Below are 16,974 nucleotides of genomic sequence, written 5' to 3' on the forward strand. Positions count from 1 at the left end.
GACCCTGGGGACACCCCCTCCGTTCCCCCTCCCTCTCCTCCTTCCTGACTGTCAGTGTCCCCAGGGTGGAAACCACAGTAGGGGCGTCCTGGGCATCCAGACGTGCCTCATCAGCCGGGTATTTAGTGTTCTACATTCCGAGTCAGAGGCTGGTGGTGGTGCCCGGAAGGGCCAGAGCAAGGCGTGGCCGGCCGGACCGTGTCTCCATCTTGGCTCGGGCCGGTGACCTGGCCTGGACCTCATTAGTCCATTGCAAGAACCCCAGGGGAGCAAGTGAGGGGTCCCGGAACACACACCTCACGCCCGCCAATCCCGTCTGACAGGCTCCGCTATTCTGGGCCCGTCACGCCAGGCAGCCCCCTCCGCGTATAAATGGTACTGAGCCCTCTGCGTGCAGGCAGAGAAGTGAGTGGGGCGTGGCGGATGGGGCCGCCGGGCACTGCACTCCCCAGCCCTTCAGAGTCGCCCTCATCCCCACTAACAAGGCCTCTGCGGGCTCCAGGGCCGCCCTGCCCTCCCGGCCGTGCACCCAGCCACGTGCAGGCCTCGCGTGGCACAGAACCCTCCACGCACCCACCGAGCCCCCTCTCCTGCCCACCTTGCCCTCTCAGAACCAGAGCCTCTCGCACCGCCGGAACCTTCCGGAAGCTTCCCTCTCCCTTGACCACCTACACACAATCGAGAGAGCCCACCCGCTCCCCCTGCCCATTGTGTCTTGCAGCACAGTTGAGGAAGACAACGAAAGCGGTGGCTTCGACGCCTTAGACCTCGATGGTAGGCGCCCAGCGGATCTGAGAGGCGTTCCAAGCGCGGGGGCCACCTCGGCCTTCTCCTGATGCCTGGGGCGAGGCCTCACGCACGGGAGGGCCTTAGAAGATGTGCGCAGAGCAGCTTCCGAGAGTGCACACGGAGGACGGGCCCCTGAGCGGGACGCGCCCCGGGAGCCCGGCCTGTTTTGTGGAGGGGGGAAGCATGCCCGTGCTGAGGGCGGAATCAGTGAGGTCTGCGTTTTTAAGAAAGCACAGCTCCTGCGATTGTAGCCAGGCACCGGGATGGACCCCAGCAGATGTATGTCCACCTGCTTTTGTCCTCATGGTGCAATTGGAGAAGCAGAGTCTTAGGGGCACCCAGGAGCAGCACACTAGAGGGTGGGCTGGAGGTGGGGGGCCCCTTAAAGAGTCCGGGTGTAAATTAAGCCGTTAACCCACCTCAGCAAGAAGAGTGGCAGGTGTGGGGTCCAGGGCCCTGGGATGGAGGTGGGGCGGCTGTGAAGGCTGGTCTTCACCCCCTGAATTGGACGTGTGGGGCAGGCGAGCGCCGGGGAGCCTGGGGGTGCAGTCGCCCTGAACCAGTGCCTGGGCAGAGCTGTGTGATGGCGGGGGGCGGCGGTGGGGGTGGTGTTGCCGTGGCCCAGCACGTGCCACGCAGAGCCAGGCATGAGGGTGCTGTCACCCGGAGTGATGAGCTGCTCGTGGCTCTAGCCTGGGCAGGGAGGCCCAGCACACGCCCAGGCCCTATTCCGAGTGTCCCTGAGCTCTTGCCGTGGCCCAGACCGTGGTGCCACAGCTGTGACCCAGGGGAGACCAAGGCTGGTTTGCAGAACCTGAGCTTCTGACCGGAGGGACAGGGCCGAGAGGAGCAGGCAGGGTCCAGCGTCTCGGGCTGTGGCCTTCGGCTGCCAGCCACGTTCCCCAGCCCCTCTGGAGCTGGCAGCCTGGAGCCTGGCTCAGAATCCTCCGGGTGTGGCCCACCAGCCCCCTCGGTTCCAGGGCTCCCCCAGCCTGCCTCCACCCCCTTACCAGCTCCGGCTGCCAGCAGATAAAGTGAAAGATTAGTGGCTATCCTTTATTGGGGACCATCAGAAGCTATCAAGTGTTAAAGAGAGGCCAGCACCTAATCGAGGCGGGGTAACGGGAAGAACTCGAGGAGTTTGTAGAGGGGAGAGCTGGGGAGAGAGTTCCGGGCAGCAGTCCAAAGCATTCTGCAGCGTCGGGACAAATCCCTTCTGCAGAGCAGCCTTTGTTATCGCCCAGGAGCAGGGCAAGGCTTGCAGCTCTCCCATCCAGGCAGCCTGAGCTGTGCGGGGTGGGTGTCTTCCCCCCCGCCTCCAGGGGTTGGGGTCCCACTGAGCTGGGAGGAGAGGGGGCTTCCTACCCCAGACAATGCTCTTGCAGCCCCACCCTAACCCCATTGAGGCTGTAGGTGGTGGTGAGACCTGAGGACCCCAAATGAAAACATGGGCCCCAATTGGAAGGGCTTCCCAGGTGGCACTAGCGATAAAGAACCCACTGGCCGATGCAGGAGACACGAGAGATGCCAGTTCAATCCCTGGGTCAGGAAGATCCCCTGGAGGCAAAAATGGCCACCCACTCCAGTATTCTTGCCTGGAGGATCCATGGACAGAGGAGCCTGGCGAGTTATGGTCCATGGAGTCTCAAAAGAGTCGGGCACGACTGAAGCGAGTTAGCACGTACGCACGCACACCAATAACAAAAGTCAAACAAGCGCCTGCTGATAGAGACCCCTTCCAGAGTCTCCGCCTAGAGGCAGGAGAATGGCTGTGCCGGAGGGGCTACCAGGACTGGACCCTCGATGCCCCAGAGCCTCAGGCACCAGCTGACTGAGGCTGCCCCCTCCCCAAGCTCCCTCATCGGTGTGGGGGGTGGGGAGATTTCCCAGGAGGCAGGCAGGCAGCGGGGAGCAGGGGCAGGAGTGCCCGGCCTGACCCCCGCGGCCATCCCAGCAAGCCCAGGGGCCATCCCCCCGCCCCGGGGTCCACTTGGGGGCCTGAGGGTCCATCTGTCCTTCGCAGACGACAGTCACGAGCGGTGCTCCTTCGGACCCCCCTCCATCCACTCCTCCTCCTCCTCTCACCAGTCCGAGGGCCTGGACACCTATGACCTGGAACAGGTCAACTTCATGTTTAGGAAGTTCTCTCTAGAAAGGTACTGGGGTCGTGGAACAGGGGAGGCTGCAGGGGGCAGGGCTTGGGGGCTGAGGAGGGGCAGGGAGGAGGTGAAGGCCACTTGCCCCTGGATCCCTGCAAAGGGGATCGTGCGCGTTCCTAGACTGGACTCTAGAATTGGTCCAGGGATCACAGGGTCCCAGGGTTGGGAATCACTTCCCCTGACCCCTCCTCAGACCCAGAGAGGAAGGGGCTTGCCGGGGGTCACACAGCCTGGTAGAGACCAGGAACAGGACTCCGATGTCCCACTGGGCCCAGGCCCTGGGGTGACTCCCTGAAACCCGGTGAGCTGTGCCCTGGGCCTGCCGGGGTGCGAGGAGGGGCGGCCAGCCGTCACACCCGATGTGCACGCAGCAGGGCGCGTGTGGCGCCAGGCTCACGGCGGCAGTGTCCCCGGGGCCCTTGCTTCTGGTCTGTGCCGTCCTGGTGGGAGCCGCTCTCCAGTTTCTGCTAAGGTGTCTGCTCCTCCAACCTGGGCCCCCACTGAGTGTCCCGGCAGGGGTTCTGACCACAGCTGCCTCCCGCCGCCGGCACCCCCCAACCTCTCCCCGCTGTCTTCTCTCCTGCCCCAGACCCTTCCGGCCATCGGTCACGTCCGTGGGGCACGTGCGGGGTCCCGGGCTGTCGGTTCAGCACACCACGCTCAACGGCGACAGCCTCATCTCCCAGCTCAGTCTGCTTGGGGGCAACGCCAGCGGGAGCTTTGTCCACTCCGTCAAGCCGGGCTCCCTGGCTGAGAAGGCCGGCCTCCGCGAGGGCCACCAGCTGCTGCTGGTGAGGGGGCTGGGGTCCCGGGGAGGCGGCAGCTCTGTTTCCTCTGCACGCCTGTTGCTGACGGCGCAGGGACCCCAGCCTACATCTGCACTGAGCCGAGAATGCCTGGCCTGGAGCAGGGGGTGGGGATGGGGCAGGCCTGTCAGCTCCCGGCCGGAAGGCCCCTCTCTGGGCCCGTCTCTCCTCCACTCTTGGCTCGAATGTCTCTATAGCCTGTGTGCACACACACGCACGCTCCAGGCGGTGGACGGAAGGCACGTGAACCCCCTTTCAGTGGGGGGCTTCCTGCCCTCGGCAGCACTGAGCTGGTCTTCGCTGGGGAGGGGGCTTCAGCTCTCGGGTGGGTGGAGCAGCCTTTCACTCGCAGCTCTGCCCACCTCGCCGCGGAGCCCGAGCCAGACGGTGTGTCTCTGACATCCAGCTAGAAGGCTGCATCAGAGGCGAGAGGCAGAGCGTCCCCCTGGAGGCGTGCACGAAGGAGGAGGCGCACTGGACCATCCAGCGGTGCAGCGGTCCCGTCACACTGCACTACAAGGTCAACCAGGAAGGTGAGGTCCCGGATGGGACGGGGTCAGGGTCAGACGGGGCGGGACTGGGGGCCGGGTGGGACGGGGCCAGGGTCGGACGGGGCGGGGTCAGGGTCAGACGGGGCGGGACTGAGGGGGGCGGGGCGGCACTGGGCCGGGAGCCGGGTGGGGCAGGGTCGGGGTCAGACGGGGCGGGACTCGGGGCTGGAGTCGGATGGGGCGGGACTGGGGGCCTGGCGGGGCCGGGGCCGGGCAGGGCGGGACTGGGGGCCGGGCCGGGCGGAGCTGGGGCTGTCTGCTCTGCGGGAGTTCTGCGAGAGCTCGGGAGGACTGAGCAGGGCAGCTGCGGGGCAGGAGGCGGGGAAGGGCGGACGTGGACCCGTGTGCGAACACCTGCCCTGACCTCCCTGGGCCGCTGACCCGCTCTCAGTGGAAGACAGCATGTCCAGCCCCAAGCAGACTGCTGGCTGACGACCGCGTCGCTGCCTGGCCGGCCCCCCTTCCCTCCCAGGCTGAGGTTTGCTTCTCCCGGGCCTCCCGGCCTTGACGTGGACGCTGACTCTGGGGTGGCCACCCCGTGGCCAAGACAGCCCGGCCTCACCCCACCTGTCGTGCGGCCCGCGGCCCTCCTGGGCAGTGTCTTCTCTCTCCCAGACTCTGAGTTCCCGTTCTCACCTCTGGGTTTTTTATCCTGCGTGATTATCTCTGCAGCTGGATCTTATTTTTAACCGCCAGGGCTCATGAATGTTTCAACAGAGCATAAATAGCCGCTCTAGCCGCTCCCCACTGCCGCCTGCCTGCCCGCGCGGCTTCCCGGCAGCGCTGGGTCCATGCGGAAGATGGTGATGATGCTCTGTCCCCAAACACGGTGCCAGCCTCCTGCTCCCGCGGGCAGGCGGGCGGGCTCCTCTGCTCTGCCAGGCCTGGCATCCCGGCCCAACAGCAAGTCTCCGGGCACGGCCCTGCCTGCCAGCCCCAGGGTCACAGGATGCCGGGTGAGGCGTGCCCCGGCTTTGTGCAGCAGCAGAGCCCTGCAGTGAAAGCATCCCCTCCGGCAGGATCCCGTTCAGAGGGCCTGTCCTCCCAGGTGGGGCTGGGGTAACCTCCTACCAGGGCGGTGGGAATGGCCCGAGTGGGGACCCCCATCTCCCCAAGAGACGCGATCAGATAAGACCTCCTGGCCTGAGTCTCCCTGGCAGGTGAGGTGCGGGCATTTGGCGAGCTCCTTTGGGGCCTGGCTGTTAGGACGGTTTTAGCTTCTGCTGTGTCCCAGCTATCTGTGTGTGGGGCCGCCTTCAGGATTTATATTGTGGATTTATGCCTTGGACATTCGCTGGAGGCTTGCTGCATTTATTGTATTCATGGCATCATGCCCTGCTTCCTTCCAAAGCATTCATAAAATTTTACACTCAAGGACGAAGGTGTTAACTAAGGTTTAAAACACGTGCCGTGGTCTTACCACTTTGGAAGACCATTTGGCAGTATCTACTCAGGCTAAACATGGGCTTCCCCAGCGGCCTAACGATAAAAAATCCGCCTGCAGTGCAGGAGATGGAAGAGTTGTAGGTTCAGTCCCTGGGCTGAGAAGATTCCCCTGGAGGAGGGCATGACAACCCACTCCAGTATCCTTGCCTGGAAAATCCCGTGGACAGAAGAGCCTGGTGGGCTGCAGTCCATGGGGTCACAAAGAGTCGGACGTAACTGAGCCCGCACACGTGCACTAAGGCTAGATGTACAGTCAGCAAGCTAGTGATTCCGCTTCTGTGTATATGGTCAAGGGAAATGAGGACATCCACCCACAGAGGTATCAGAGCACTCATCACAGAGTTGTCCATGATAGCCAAACGCTGGGAACAGCACAGACGTGCACGCCAGAAAAGGGAGGAGGCAGCAGCCCACGGAATGCTCTACAGCGGTGAAAAAGAGCATCCCACAGCCGTGACACGCCCAGAGAACGCCAGACACGGAGGAGCGCGCCTGCTTCCACTTATGTGGCGTGAGGCGGAGCTGGCCCGTGTGCTGGCAGGCGGCGTGGTGGTTACCCCACAGGCGTCTGAGTGGTGGCTACCCAGGCGTAGACATTTGTGAAAATCCGTCATGCCCAGTACTTAAGGACGATTGGGGTTTTCTGCATATAAGTTACACTTCAATTAAAGAAAATATGATAAAACGCAAACCCGGTGTATGGCTGGTGAGGGACACAGAGATCATAGCACATCTGAGGGCCCTCCGGGTAGGCCAGCCAGCGCCCCACCATCTTCCTAGGTTTGTTACAACTTGGGCACAAAATTTCGCTCTGAGCTTCTTGGCAGCCGAGGCAAAGAGGGAAGCGCACCAGTGACTCAGCTGCTCACGCCTCGGGGAGGACAGACGTTTCCCTGACCGTGAACCCTAGGAGGCCTGCGCCGGGGGTGTCTTCTGGGGGCGGTGGCCTCGCAGCAGGAGGCCCTCCGCCAACAGCTTGAACCCCCTCCTCCTCGCACAGGGTACCGGAAGCTGCTAAAGGAAATGGAGGAGGGCCTGATCACCTCGGGGGACTCCTTCTACATCCGGCTGAACCTGAACATCTCCAGCCAGCTGGACGCCTGCTCCATGTCCCTCAAGTGCGACGACGTCGTGCACGTCTGCGACACCATGTACCAGGACAAGCACGAGTGGCTGTGTGCGCGGGTCGACCCCTTCACGGACCACGACCTGGACATGGGGACCATCCCCAGCTACAGCCGGTGAGGCCGGAACCGGCTGGGCCGAGGGGGCTCGCAGGGGAGCCTTTGCCTGCTGACGGCGACCCCCCGCCGCCGCGATGCCCCTTCCTCTGTGGAGCCCTCGGTGTCTCTGGAAGGGCTTCCCTAGTGGCCCAGTGACCCAGAATCCTCCTGCCAGTGGAGGAGACGTGGGTTCAATCCCTGGCTCGGGAAGATCCGCTGGAGAAGGCAATGGCAACCCCCTCCAGTATTCTTGGCTGGAGAATCCCATGGACAGAGGAGCCTGGCGGGCTGCAGTCTATAGAGTCACAAAGAGTCAGGCACGACTTAGCAACTAAGCAGCAGCTGCCTCCCTGGGTGCTGCTTTCTTAATCCTGCTGCTTCACCAGTTCCCAGAACACTCTCTTCCCCTCCTTGCTGGGCCCTTAGAGCCTGAGTCTATGCTCCTCCATCTCCCACCTCCCCAGCTTCATTCTGTGATTATACAGCAGTAGCCGCAAAGGGCTGAGCATCACCTTCCCCCGGTCAGACGTCCCAGGCACCTGCGAATTATCAAGAGACTCCAGCTCTGCTGCCCAGGCTAGCCCGGCAAGGCCAGCAAGAGTAGACCCAGTTTACAGATGAGGAAACTGAGGCTCAGAGAAGTTAAGCGCCTTTACCCTGGCACCAGGATGAGTCAGTGCCTGAGAGGGTTCAGACCCAGATGTTCAGTGCCCAATCATCCATGGGGCTCAGAGCTCAGAGCCTGCAGAGAGCCCCCTGCCCTGGCCAGGCCCCCACTGGCTTCCCCGGGTCCAGCCGCTGAGGCTCTGCCCTCCCCTCACCTCCCCAGGGCCCAGCAGCTCCTCCTGGTCAAGCTGCAGCGCCTGATGCACCGGGGCAGCCGGGAGGAGGCCGACACGGCCCACCACACACTGCGGGCCCTCCGGGTAGGTCACCTGTGCCCTGCCAGCATCACCCTGCCTCCCGGGGCCTTTCTGGAGGGGATCCCAGGCAGGAGCCACCAGTCTGGCTGGGATAATGGACCACAGGGGACCGGGCTCCTCAGGAAAAGGGGCCCCCCCCAGAAGGAGCCCCACGTCTGTGCCCTCGCCCAGCCGCAGTCTCTGCTGGAACCAGTCCTCAGGCCCCTCGCACCCCCGGAGCTCGCTCCCGCGTCCAGGACACTTTGATCCATGCCAAGCGCCTTCCCACGTCTGCCCAGGGTGGGGCTGGGCGGGAGGAGGGACCGTCTCCTGCCCTCACCAGCCCGCGAGCAGCTCTGACCGGTTGATCACCTGGTTTCAGAACACCCTGCAGCCCGAAGAACCGCTCCCCACCACGGACCCCCGGGTCAGTCCCCGCCTCTCCCGAGCAAGCTTCCTGTTCGGCCAGCTGCTCCAGGTAAAGCGCTCACACTTGGAGGCCTCCCGGCACCTGCACCGCTTGCCGCGGCCCTGCCCTCTCCTGCGGAGAAGCGGAGGCTGCGTGTCCACCACGCCTCACGTCTCCTGCCCCACTTCATCGTCACAGTGACGGGGTCGGGGGACTGTTCTGTGCCTGTAGGAAGCAGACCCCGCGTCCATAAAAGATGGAGTGCACCTAGGGCTAAAAGAAGCTTGAACGTCTTAGCTGTTCAGATATTCATAGAAAAGTCATCAGGAGAGACAGACCTTCCAGAGATCCCGGTCAGTTTACTCCATCAGGTTCAGCATCAAATTGATCTCTGAGCATCCCAGTAGCCCAGGAGAAAGGGGATTTCCAGCAGATTCTTTAACTCTTATCGACGCCAAAGCATTTTAGCTGTTTGTGACCAGAAAGAATTTTTCCCTCATATTTGATTCCAAAAGGTCTTTTTCTTGGGGGGAGGAGCATGGATCATCATACGAGGAACAATGAACAGCCTGCGGGTGGCATGTTCAGAAATGACGTCACACGGACGTAAGCATCTGTGCAGCCTTTTTCTCTGCTGCCAGGCGGCAGAAGCCAAGAGTTCTGTTAAGACGTCGTCCCGCAAGGACGTTCCTGAGTGGGCGCTGTGCTAGTTAGGCCCCAGTGGAGCCAGTGTGTCACTGCACCGCTCCGTCCTCCTGTTAGAACGTAGGAAACTCAGAGAAATGGTTGGCGGTGTGACCCCGAAGCCCAGGTAGAGGCGGACAGGTAGCAGAAAGACGCTTATGGAGGTGAGGTCAGAGTCACCCCGGGAGGCAGGACCACGTGCGACCACGCGTTATTGTGCCCGCACGTCACACGAGTCCACAACCCTGAGCTTTGGGGTGACTTGCTCAAAGGCTGGTTAACAACCAAGCGGGGCTGACAGCCCAGCACCCTAGCCCTTCCTCCCTGCAGAAGGAGGGCGTGAAGGGATTCAGAGCAGTGCCCGCCGCAGGGCATCCCTTCCCGCCCTCCGGGACTCCATTCTGAGTCGTAGCCAGGCACAGGCACCCCCGAGAAAACTCGGGGACCCCGGGGAGGAAGGTGATGTCGCCTGCACCCGCCCTCCAGGTGGGCCATCTGTGGGCGGTCCTGCCAGGGGGGGCTCCCGGACACAGGCCTTGGGCGGCCAGAGCACGCCAGGCCCCGCAGTGCCTGCGGACCCCCCAGGTGTGGTTGGGATTGTGGGGGGCTCCAGCGAGGGCCTGCCTGGGACCAGCGCCCCGGCAGGTCTCGTCCAGCCAGGAAAGAGGCGTGGGCGTGTGTCCACTTACTTGCCCGCTCACAGCGTCCCAGACAGCTGAAGAACTTGTGCCGCCTGCTAGGTGTCCCCTGTCTTCGGAGGGGGTGGGGCGCAGGCCCCGGGGCAGAGCTGGGGTCCAAGCGGAGGCCTCCCGAGCCGGGCCAGGCCGCCCCCACGCCCTCCCTTCTGTCCCCAGTTCGTTAGCAGGTCCGAGAACAAGTACAAGCGGATGAACAGCCACGAGCGGGTGCGGATCGTCTCGGGGAGTCCTCGGGGCAGCCTGGCCCGGTCCTCGCTGGATGCCACGAAGCTGCTGGCCGAGAAGCAGGAAGGTGCTGCGCGCCCGGCAGCCTCGGGGTCTGGGTGGGCCAAGTGGGTCCCCGAGAGCGGGGCTGTGCCGCCCGGGGAGGAGCCGCCCTGACGTGGCCGGGAGGACCAGCAGCCTCCTGGGCGGCGTCCTGCCGAGCTCCCCCACCACTGATGCCCCTGCAGTTGGCTGGAGCCCAGTCGTCGTTTAGTCACGGAGTCCTGACTCTTTGTGACCCCAGGGACCGCAGCACGCCAGCCTTCCCTGTTCTTCACCACCTCCCAGACTTTGCTCAAACTCATGTCCATTGAGTCGGTGATGCCATCCAGCCATCTCGTCCTCTGTCGTCCCCTTCTCCTCCTGCCCTCAATCTTTCCCAGCATCAGGGTCTTTTCCAGTGAGTCAGTTCTTCGAATCAGGTGGCCCAAGTATTGGAGTTTCAGTTTCAGCTTCCAATGAATATTCAGGATTGATCTCCTTTAGAATTGACTGGTTTGATCTCCTTGCAGTGCAAGAGACTCTCAAGAGTCTTCTCCAGAACCACAGTTCGAAAGCATCAATTCTTTGGCGCTCTGCCTTCTTTATGGTCCAGCATCTGTACATGTTATGACTACTGAAAAACCATAGCCCAGACACCCATGTTAATTGGAGCTGTTTGCTTTACTGACTGATTCCTGTCTGAGCGCCTCCTGCCATTTATCCTAAAGCTGGCGAGAGGCCGCTCGGTGCAGTCCCCCAGGACAGGCCCTGCTGGTGGGGCCCAGGCCCCCCACCCGCCTCCTGGGGCCAGGCTGGCCCTGGTGCTGGTGCTCCCAACGGCTAGGGTGCCTCTGCAGTGCAGCCTCAGTCCAAGGCCCTCCCTGGAGAGCTGAGCAGCAGCAGTGGGATCCAGGCTTGCTGTCTGCCTCCTGCCATCACCACCCTTCCTGGTCCATGGGCTGGGCCATCTGTCTGCCTGGCCCCATGCTGTCACCCCAGCTCCCAAAACAGGGCCCGGCCCCCGGGTCAGGCCTAAACTCTCCTGGTGGTGGAGGGCCATCCCCCAAATGGTTTTCAAGGCTCTGTGGGGCCAGGAGGGCCCCCAGGTGCCCCGGCCCAGCCATAACCAGCCCTTGCCTGCTCCCTCCCAGAGCTGGACCCAGAGAGCGAGCTGGGCAAGAACCTCAGCCTGATCCCCTACAGCCTGGTACGCGCCTTCCGCTGCGAGCGCCGCCGGCCGGTTCTCTTCACGCCCACCATGCTGGCCAAGGCGCTGGTCCAGAAGCTGCTCAACTCCGGGGGCGCGATGGAGTTCACCATGTGCAAGCCGGGTGAGCCCTGCAGGCAGCCCCGCCCCGCCTCCTGCCCGCCCTCGTCTCTCCTCCCCACCCTCGTCCCTCCTCCCCTCCTGCCCGCCCTCATCCCTCCTGTCCCTCCTCCCCACCCTCGTCCCTCCTCCCCTCCTGCCCGCCCTCGTCCCTCCTGTCCCTCCTCCCCACCCTCGTCCCTTCTCCCCTCCTGCCCACCCTCATCCCTCCACCCCACCCTTGTCCCTCCTCCCCTCCTGCCAGCCCTCATCCCTCCTGTCCCTCCTCCCCACCCTCGTCCCTCCTCCCCTCCTGCCCGCCCTCGTCCCTCCTGTCCCTCCTCCCCACCCTCGTCCCTCCTCCCCTCCTGCCCGCCCTTGTCCCTCCTCCCCTCCTGCCCACCCTCGTCCCTCCTGTCCCTCCTCCCCACCCTCGTCCCTCCTCCCCTCCTGCCCGCCCTCGTCCCTCCTCCCCACCCTCGTCCCGCCTCCCCTCCTGCCAGCCTTCATCCCTCCTGTCCCTCCTCCCCACCCTCGTCCCTTCTCCCCTCCTGCCCACCCTCGTCCCTCCTCCCCTCCTCCTCTCCTCCCCTCCTCCCCTCTCCCCCTCCTCCTCCATCAAGGGCTCCAGAGCAGCTGGAAGGGTGCGGACAGTGAGTTGCCGTGGAAAGTGTAAAGTACATTCCTGACCCTGCCCTCAGTTGAGAAGCTTCAGGGTCTCAATGTGGCAGGAAGGGACCCGACAGGCAGCTCCGTGGAGCCAGGAAGCAGGGCGGAGCCCGGAGGGGACAGTGGGCCCGACACCCCCGAGCTGCCCTCAGGACTGGCCCCTGCTCCCGCAGATGTCGTTACGAGAGACGAGTTCCTCAGGAAGCAGAAGACGGAAACCATCATCCACTCGCGGGAGAAGAACCCCAACACCTTCGAGTGCGTGGTCCCCGCCCACATCGAGGCCGTGGCGGCCAAGGTGAGGCGGGCTGGAGGCCGGCGGGGCTGGGGGTGCGCAGACCTGCTCCCCTCCCGCCCGCCCCAGCGGGCGAACCTCGTCCTCGCTGCCTCTGCCGCGTGCCAGCTTCTCCTCTCCGTGATTCTCTGTCTGTATTTTCGTCCACTTGTTGGCTGTGCTGGGCCTTCCTGCCTGTGCGGGCTCCTCTCTAGCTGCAGTGCTCCGACTTGTCGCTGCGACGGCCTCTCTTCTCGCAGAGCGCGGGCCCCAGGGCACCTGGCTTCCATGGTTCCAGCTCCCAGCCTCTAGAGCGCAGGCTCAGGCGGCATCCTCCCGGATCCGGGATCGAACCCCTTCTTCTGCACTGGCCCTCTGGGCCACCAGGGAAGCCCTCCCCTTTCTTCTGGTGGCTTCCTGGTGCTGGTCCTCTGGTCCACGTTGTTCTGGGATGTGTGTGCGCCTGGCTCTGATAACAGGGGCCAGAGGTAGCGAGCGAGCGGGCAACAGGGACCCTGTTCTCCAAACTGGGGAGATGGACCATCAGGAGTGCTGTTGGCAGGGGTGCAGGAAAGCTGTCTACAGGCAGTTTGGAATCTTCTGGACCCGGGCTTCATGACCCTGGCAGGCCCTGAGCACAGAGTTCTTCCTTGATCTGGGTCTGAACAAAGGCGGGGTCTCGGCCTCTCTGGGGCAGTGACTGGGGGCGGCAGGAGCAGGCATCCAGCTGGGAAGTCTGAATCATGCCATCCAGCCGACGGTCACTCCCAGGCCCTGCCGCCTTGTCACACTGATGAGAGCTCGAGCAGAGCTGTCAGGCAGCCTTGGACAGTTTGTTGGGTATTAAAGTTCAGGGAACTCTGACAGCCGGAGTGGATGGGAACCAGTGGGCAGGGTTGGGACTGAGGTCGGTTCAGCTGCAAAGGAGATTGCGTTCAAGAGTCTGTGCTGTTAGGGGCCCAGGAGCGGGACAGGGGAGCGATGACCGGAAGGGCGTGGGGGCCGGGGGGTGGCCATCTCTGCCGCTGGACCTGGGGGCTGGTTCCACCGGCACGCTCTTTGTGGCAGTCCTCTGAGCTCGCCCCCAGCTCTGCCCCATGGAGCCTGGCCCTGCGCCAGGGCCCGGGGGGCTGGCAGCACGGAGGGCCCCCGGTGACCGCCGGCCGCTGTACCTGCAGAACAAGCATTGTCTGCTGGAGGCCGGGATCAGCTGCACCAGAGACCTGATCAAGGCCCGAATCTACCCCATCGTGCTCTTTGTCCGCGTGTCAGAGAAGAACATTAAGAAGTTCCGGTAGGGCCCTGGGACCCCCACCCCTGGTCCCCCACTCCCCAAGCTCTGGTGTGTCCAGGAAGAGCAGCTGGCTGTGTCCAGCACACCCTCACCCCCTGAACGTCCCTTTAGTGTCTGTCCCCAGTCCGGGGGACGTGGCCCTCGCCCCAGCAATGAAGACAGTAACACACACATGCATTCCCGGGAGGGGGAGCTCCTGGGGCCCCAGGTGGTCTGGGAAGCCAGCACCTCCGGAGCAGGTGCACCACAGCCAGGCCAGGCCCGGACCGCACAGGCCGTGTGGGACGTGGTGTTCAGTGAAATAAGCCGCAGAAAGGTGACTGCTGCATGATTTCACTTGTCCAAAGGCCCTCAGGAAGTCAGACGCAGACAGAAAATAGAAGGGTGGGTGCCAGGGCCTGAGAGGGAGGGTGGGGAGTGATGGTTTAATGCACAGAGTTTCAGTTTTACGTGAAAAAGTTATGGAGATGGAGGCACATCCGTATGAATCACTTAACCACTGCTGAACCGTACCCTTAAAAATAGTCAAGATGAGAGATTTTGTTTTCAATGAACTTGATCACAATTAAAAATTAAAATGAAGTGAAGAAGTGAAGTGAAGTCTCTTAGTCGTGTCCGACTCTTTGCGACCCTGTGGTACTGTAGCCCACCAGGCTCCTCTGTCCATGGGATTTTCCAGGCAAGAGTACTGGAGTGGGTTGCCGTTTCCTTCTCCAGTGGATCTTCCCAACCCAGGGATCGAACCCAGGTCTCCCGCATTGTAAGCAGATGCTTTTACCATCTGAGCGACCAAAATTGGACCTATTTTTTTTAAAAAAACAAGTCCTCCCCTCTTAGAATTCCCTAATGAAGAGAATAAAAGGGCCCAGGACACGGAGCAGAAATGGCACGGGGGGGCAGGCGCGGCCCAGCCACGCCCCTGGCCCATGCCACGAGCATCTCTCCCCGCCCTCCCGTCTGCAGGAAGATGCTGCCCCGGCCTGAGGCGGAGGACGAGTTCCTGCGCCTGTGCCGGCTGAAGGAGAAGGAGCTGGAGGCGCTGCCCTGCCTGTACGCCACAGTGGAGGCAGAGATGTGGGGCAGCGTGGAGGAGCTGCTGCGCGTCATCAAAGACAAGATCGCCGAGGAGCAGCGCAAGACCGTCTGGGTGGACGAGGACCAGCTGTGAGGCGGGGCCACCGCCGAGTCTGAGCGGGACTCGGGGCGGGGTGTCCGGGTCCCCAGGGGCGAGGGGCACCCTGCCGCCTCGACGGCCGGGGGCGGTGGGTGCTCCGTCCTCCAGGTTAGGGAGCCCCTCCAGGGAGCCCCGGGGCAGGCGTGTCTCTGAAGGGAGCAGAGAGCCGTCTCCTCCACCCGGCGCTGACCTGCTGAGTCGGCCAGCCCGTGCTGGCCTGAGCGGGGAGACAGGACCCCTAGGAAGGACAAGGCGGGAGGCTGGCGGCCCCTGGAAGCTGGGACAGCAGTTGAATGTAACGCGTGGAACCGGAGGGCTGGCTGCCAGTTGGGCAGGGGCCCGAATGCCAGGCGTCCCCCAGCCCTCAGGACACAGGAGAAGCGCAATCCCAGGCAGAAGGGGAGTGTGCCATGCTGTTATTTTTCTTGCATTAAAATGTCTCCATTTCCTTATTTTCAACCATTTGTTTGATAGTTTGCTTCCCTGGCGGCTCTGCTGGTAAGAAATCCATCCACAATGTGGGGGGCCTGGGTTCCATCCCTGGGTTGGGAAGAGCCCCTGGAGAAGGGACCGTCTACCCACTCCAGTGTTCTGGCCTGGAGAATTCCATGGACTGTATAGTGTGTGGGGTCGCAAAGAGTCGGACACAACTGAGTGACTTTCACGTCCACTTCGAGGGACTTTCAGCTCTTGCAGCCTTCCTAGCTGCAAACCACCCAGCAAGCTCAGTTCAGGCTCCGAGTCATGTGCAGGGTGAAGGTGGGGTGACGGTGCACCCCAGTTTTCCCAGGACACCTGATTTACACCTGGGTTTGGGGTTAATAACTAATAGCACCCTCTGACTAAGATGTGTCCTGATTTGGCCAATGCATTATACCTGGGATGGGCCCCTCTTTCGAGGGCTGCCTAGAAGGTCTCACTGTCCACACCCCTAAGTCGGACATGACTGAGCAGGCACGTACACACACACACACACACACACACACACACACGGCAAGAGCCAGCAGGCAATGCTTCCTCCAGAACAAGCCCCAGAACCAAGTTGGATGTGCCGGGTCTGGAAAGGCCATGATTCCAGTGGTCCCGCCAAGCTTATCTAGGGCCAGATAAGCTGCCGCACAAGGAGACGGGGAGCTGGAGGGTCTTCCCTTTCTATCTTGTTAGAGCTCTACGCGAAACAGTAAACTTTCCCCGAGCCCGGGCAGTCGTGTTTCCACTTGGAAACCATTGCCTCCTCTTAAGTACTTAGAGCCAACGGGGACAGACGTGACTGGAAAAGAGTCCCGGAGTAAAAGGCCTGTGGCTTTATTTATATTATTTAAGTACAGAATTCTCAGGCTTGTGCAGAATAATCAAAGCGGCAGCTTGCATATAATTGGGGATGGTGTGGGCGCGTGGACAAAGTGGGTGAAGACAGGTCACGCGTGAAATACCTTGAGAGAATCTGTAGTGGGTTTTTCCCCCAAGTGATCTTCACAGGGTGCCGGCTGCAGGGTTGTGTGTATGTTAATGAGCTGGGAGGAGAGGAGAGAAGGGTGAGCTCTGTGGTCACTCCCCGGGTGAAAGCGGACGAAGCCGAGGTTTGGTCCCCTGGGGAAATGGGCCCCGTGAGGATTTCCAAGGAGACCCCTGACATCATCTGCTCAAGCTCCGGGCTCCCGTTTGTCAGCTGCCAACAGCTCAGCAGTGGGCAGCCCCGCTAACTGCCTGGGAAGGAGAGAGGGGTCTGGGGGTCTGGGCAGTGGGGGTGCTGCCCTGAGCTCTCTGTGAAGCCTGGCTGCAGCTCAAATCATCAGAGCGGGGCCTGCAAACAGAATGTTCCCTTTGGAGCCATCCCAGGACTCAGGAAGGCTGCCCTGAACCGCACAGAACCGCACATAGGGGCTTGCTGCCTGCCCGGCGAGCCCGCGCCCCGGGCTCTGGGAGGGGCCCTGTGCTAGGCAGGTGACACCAGTGCAAATGCTCGGTCCACCTCCAAGGGCACCAGCCGTGCAGCTCAGAGCTCCGGAAAGTGTGTATCATGTGTACACCCACGCTTTTCTAGGGAGAATTCCAGGCTTCTTCAGATTCCTAAGGGCTCCTGTAATCCCTTGCCCCCACCCCCTGGCCGAATTAAGAACCATCGCTCTTGAGTTGGGCAAATGAGCTCCTGCACTTTATAAACGTTCTCTTGCTCACTGTCCCCAAACTCTTCTCCCTGTTATACAGAAGAATATTGAGGTTCAGAGAGGTGAAGTCCCTTGACCAAGGTCACACGGCTGACAGCCGGAACCCTGCCCAAGCCTGGCTGATTGGCCACCTGCAGGCCCTACTGGCTGGACCTCCCAGTTCAGAGGTCCCGTCT

General features: G+C 62.3%; 1 protein-coding gene across 3 annotated transcripts in view; it reads left to right on the forward strand.

Annotated features, from left to right (window-relative positions):
* The window catches only part of CARD11 (caspase recruitment domain family member 11), a 104,844-nt gene extending 89,755 nt beyond the window's left edge, over positions 1-15,089 (forward strand). For all 3 annotated transcript variants that reach the window (XM_018040866.1, XM_018040869.1, XM_018040867.1), the window contains exons 14-25: positions 722-774; positions 2,813-2,945; positions 3,538-3,739; positions 4,161-4,287; positions 6,752-6,992; positions 7,804-7,900; positions 8,259-8,354; positions 9,824-9,959; positions 11,065-11,244; positions 12,062-12,186; positions 13,341-13,456; positions 14,420-15,089. In XM_018040866.1, coding sequence (XP_017896355.1) covers positions 722-774; positions 2,813-2,945; positions 3,538-3,739; positions 4,161-4,287; positions 6,752-6,992; positions 7,804-7,900; positions 8,259-8,354; positions 9,824-9,959; positions 11,065-11,244; positions 12,062-12,186; positions 13,341-13,456; positions 14,420-14,624 — 1,711 coding nt within the window. In that variant the 3' untranslated portion in view covers positions 14,625-15,089. The remainder of the gene's footprint in view (positions 1-721; positions 775-2,812; positions 2,946-3,537; positions 3,740-4,160; positions 4,288-6,751; positions 6,993-7,803; positions 7,901-8,258; positions 8,355-9,823; positions 9,960-11,064; positions 11,245-12,061; positions 12,187-13,340; positions 13,457-14,419) is intronic.

This window comes from Capra hircus, chromosome 25 (assembly GCF_001704415.2).
Source record: "Capra hircus breed San Clemente chromosome 25, ASM170441v1, whole genome shotgun sequence".
NCBI lineage: Eukaryota > Metazoa > Chordata > Mammalia > Artiodactyla > Bovidae > Capra > Capra hircus.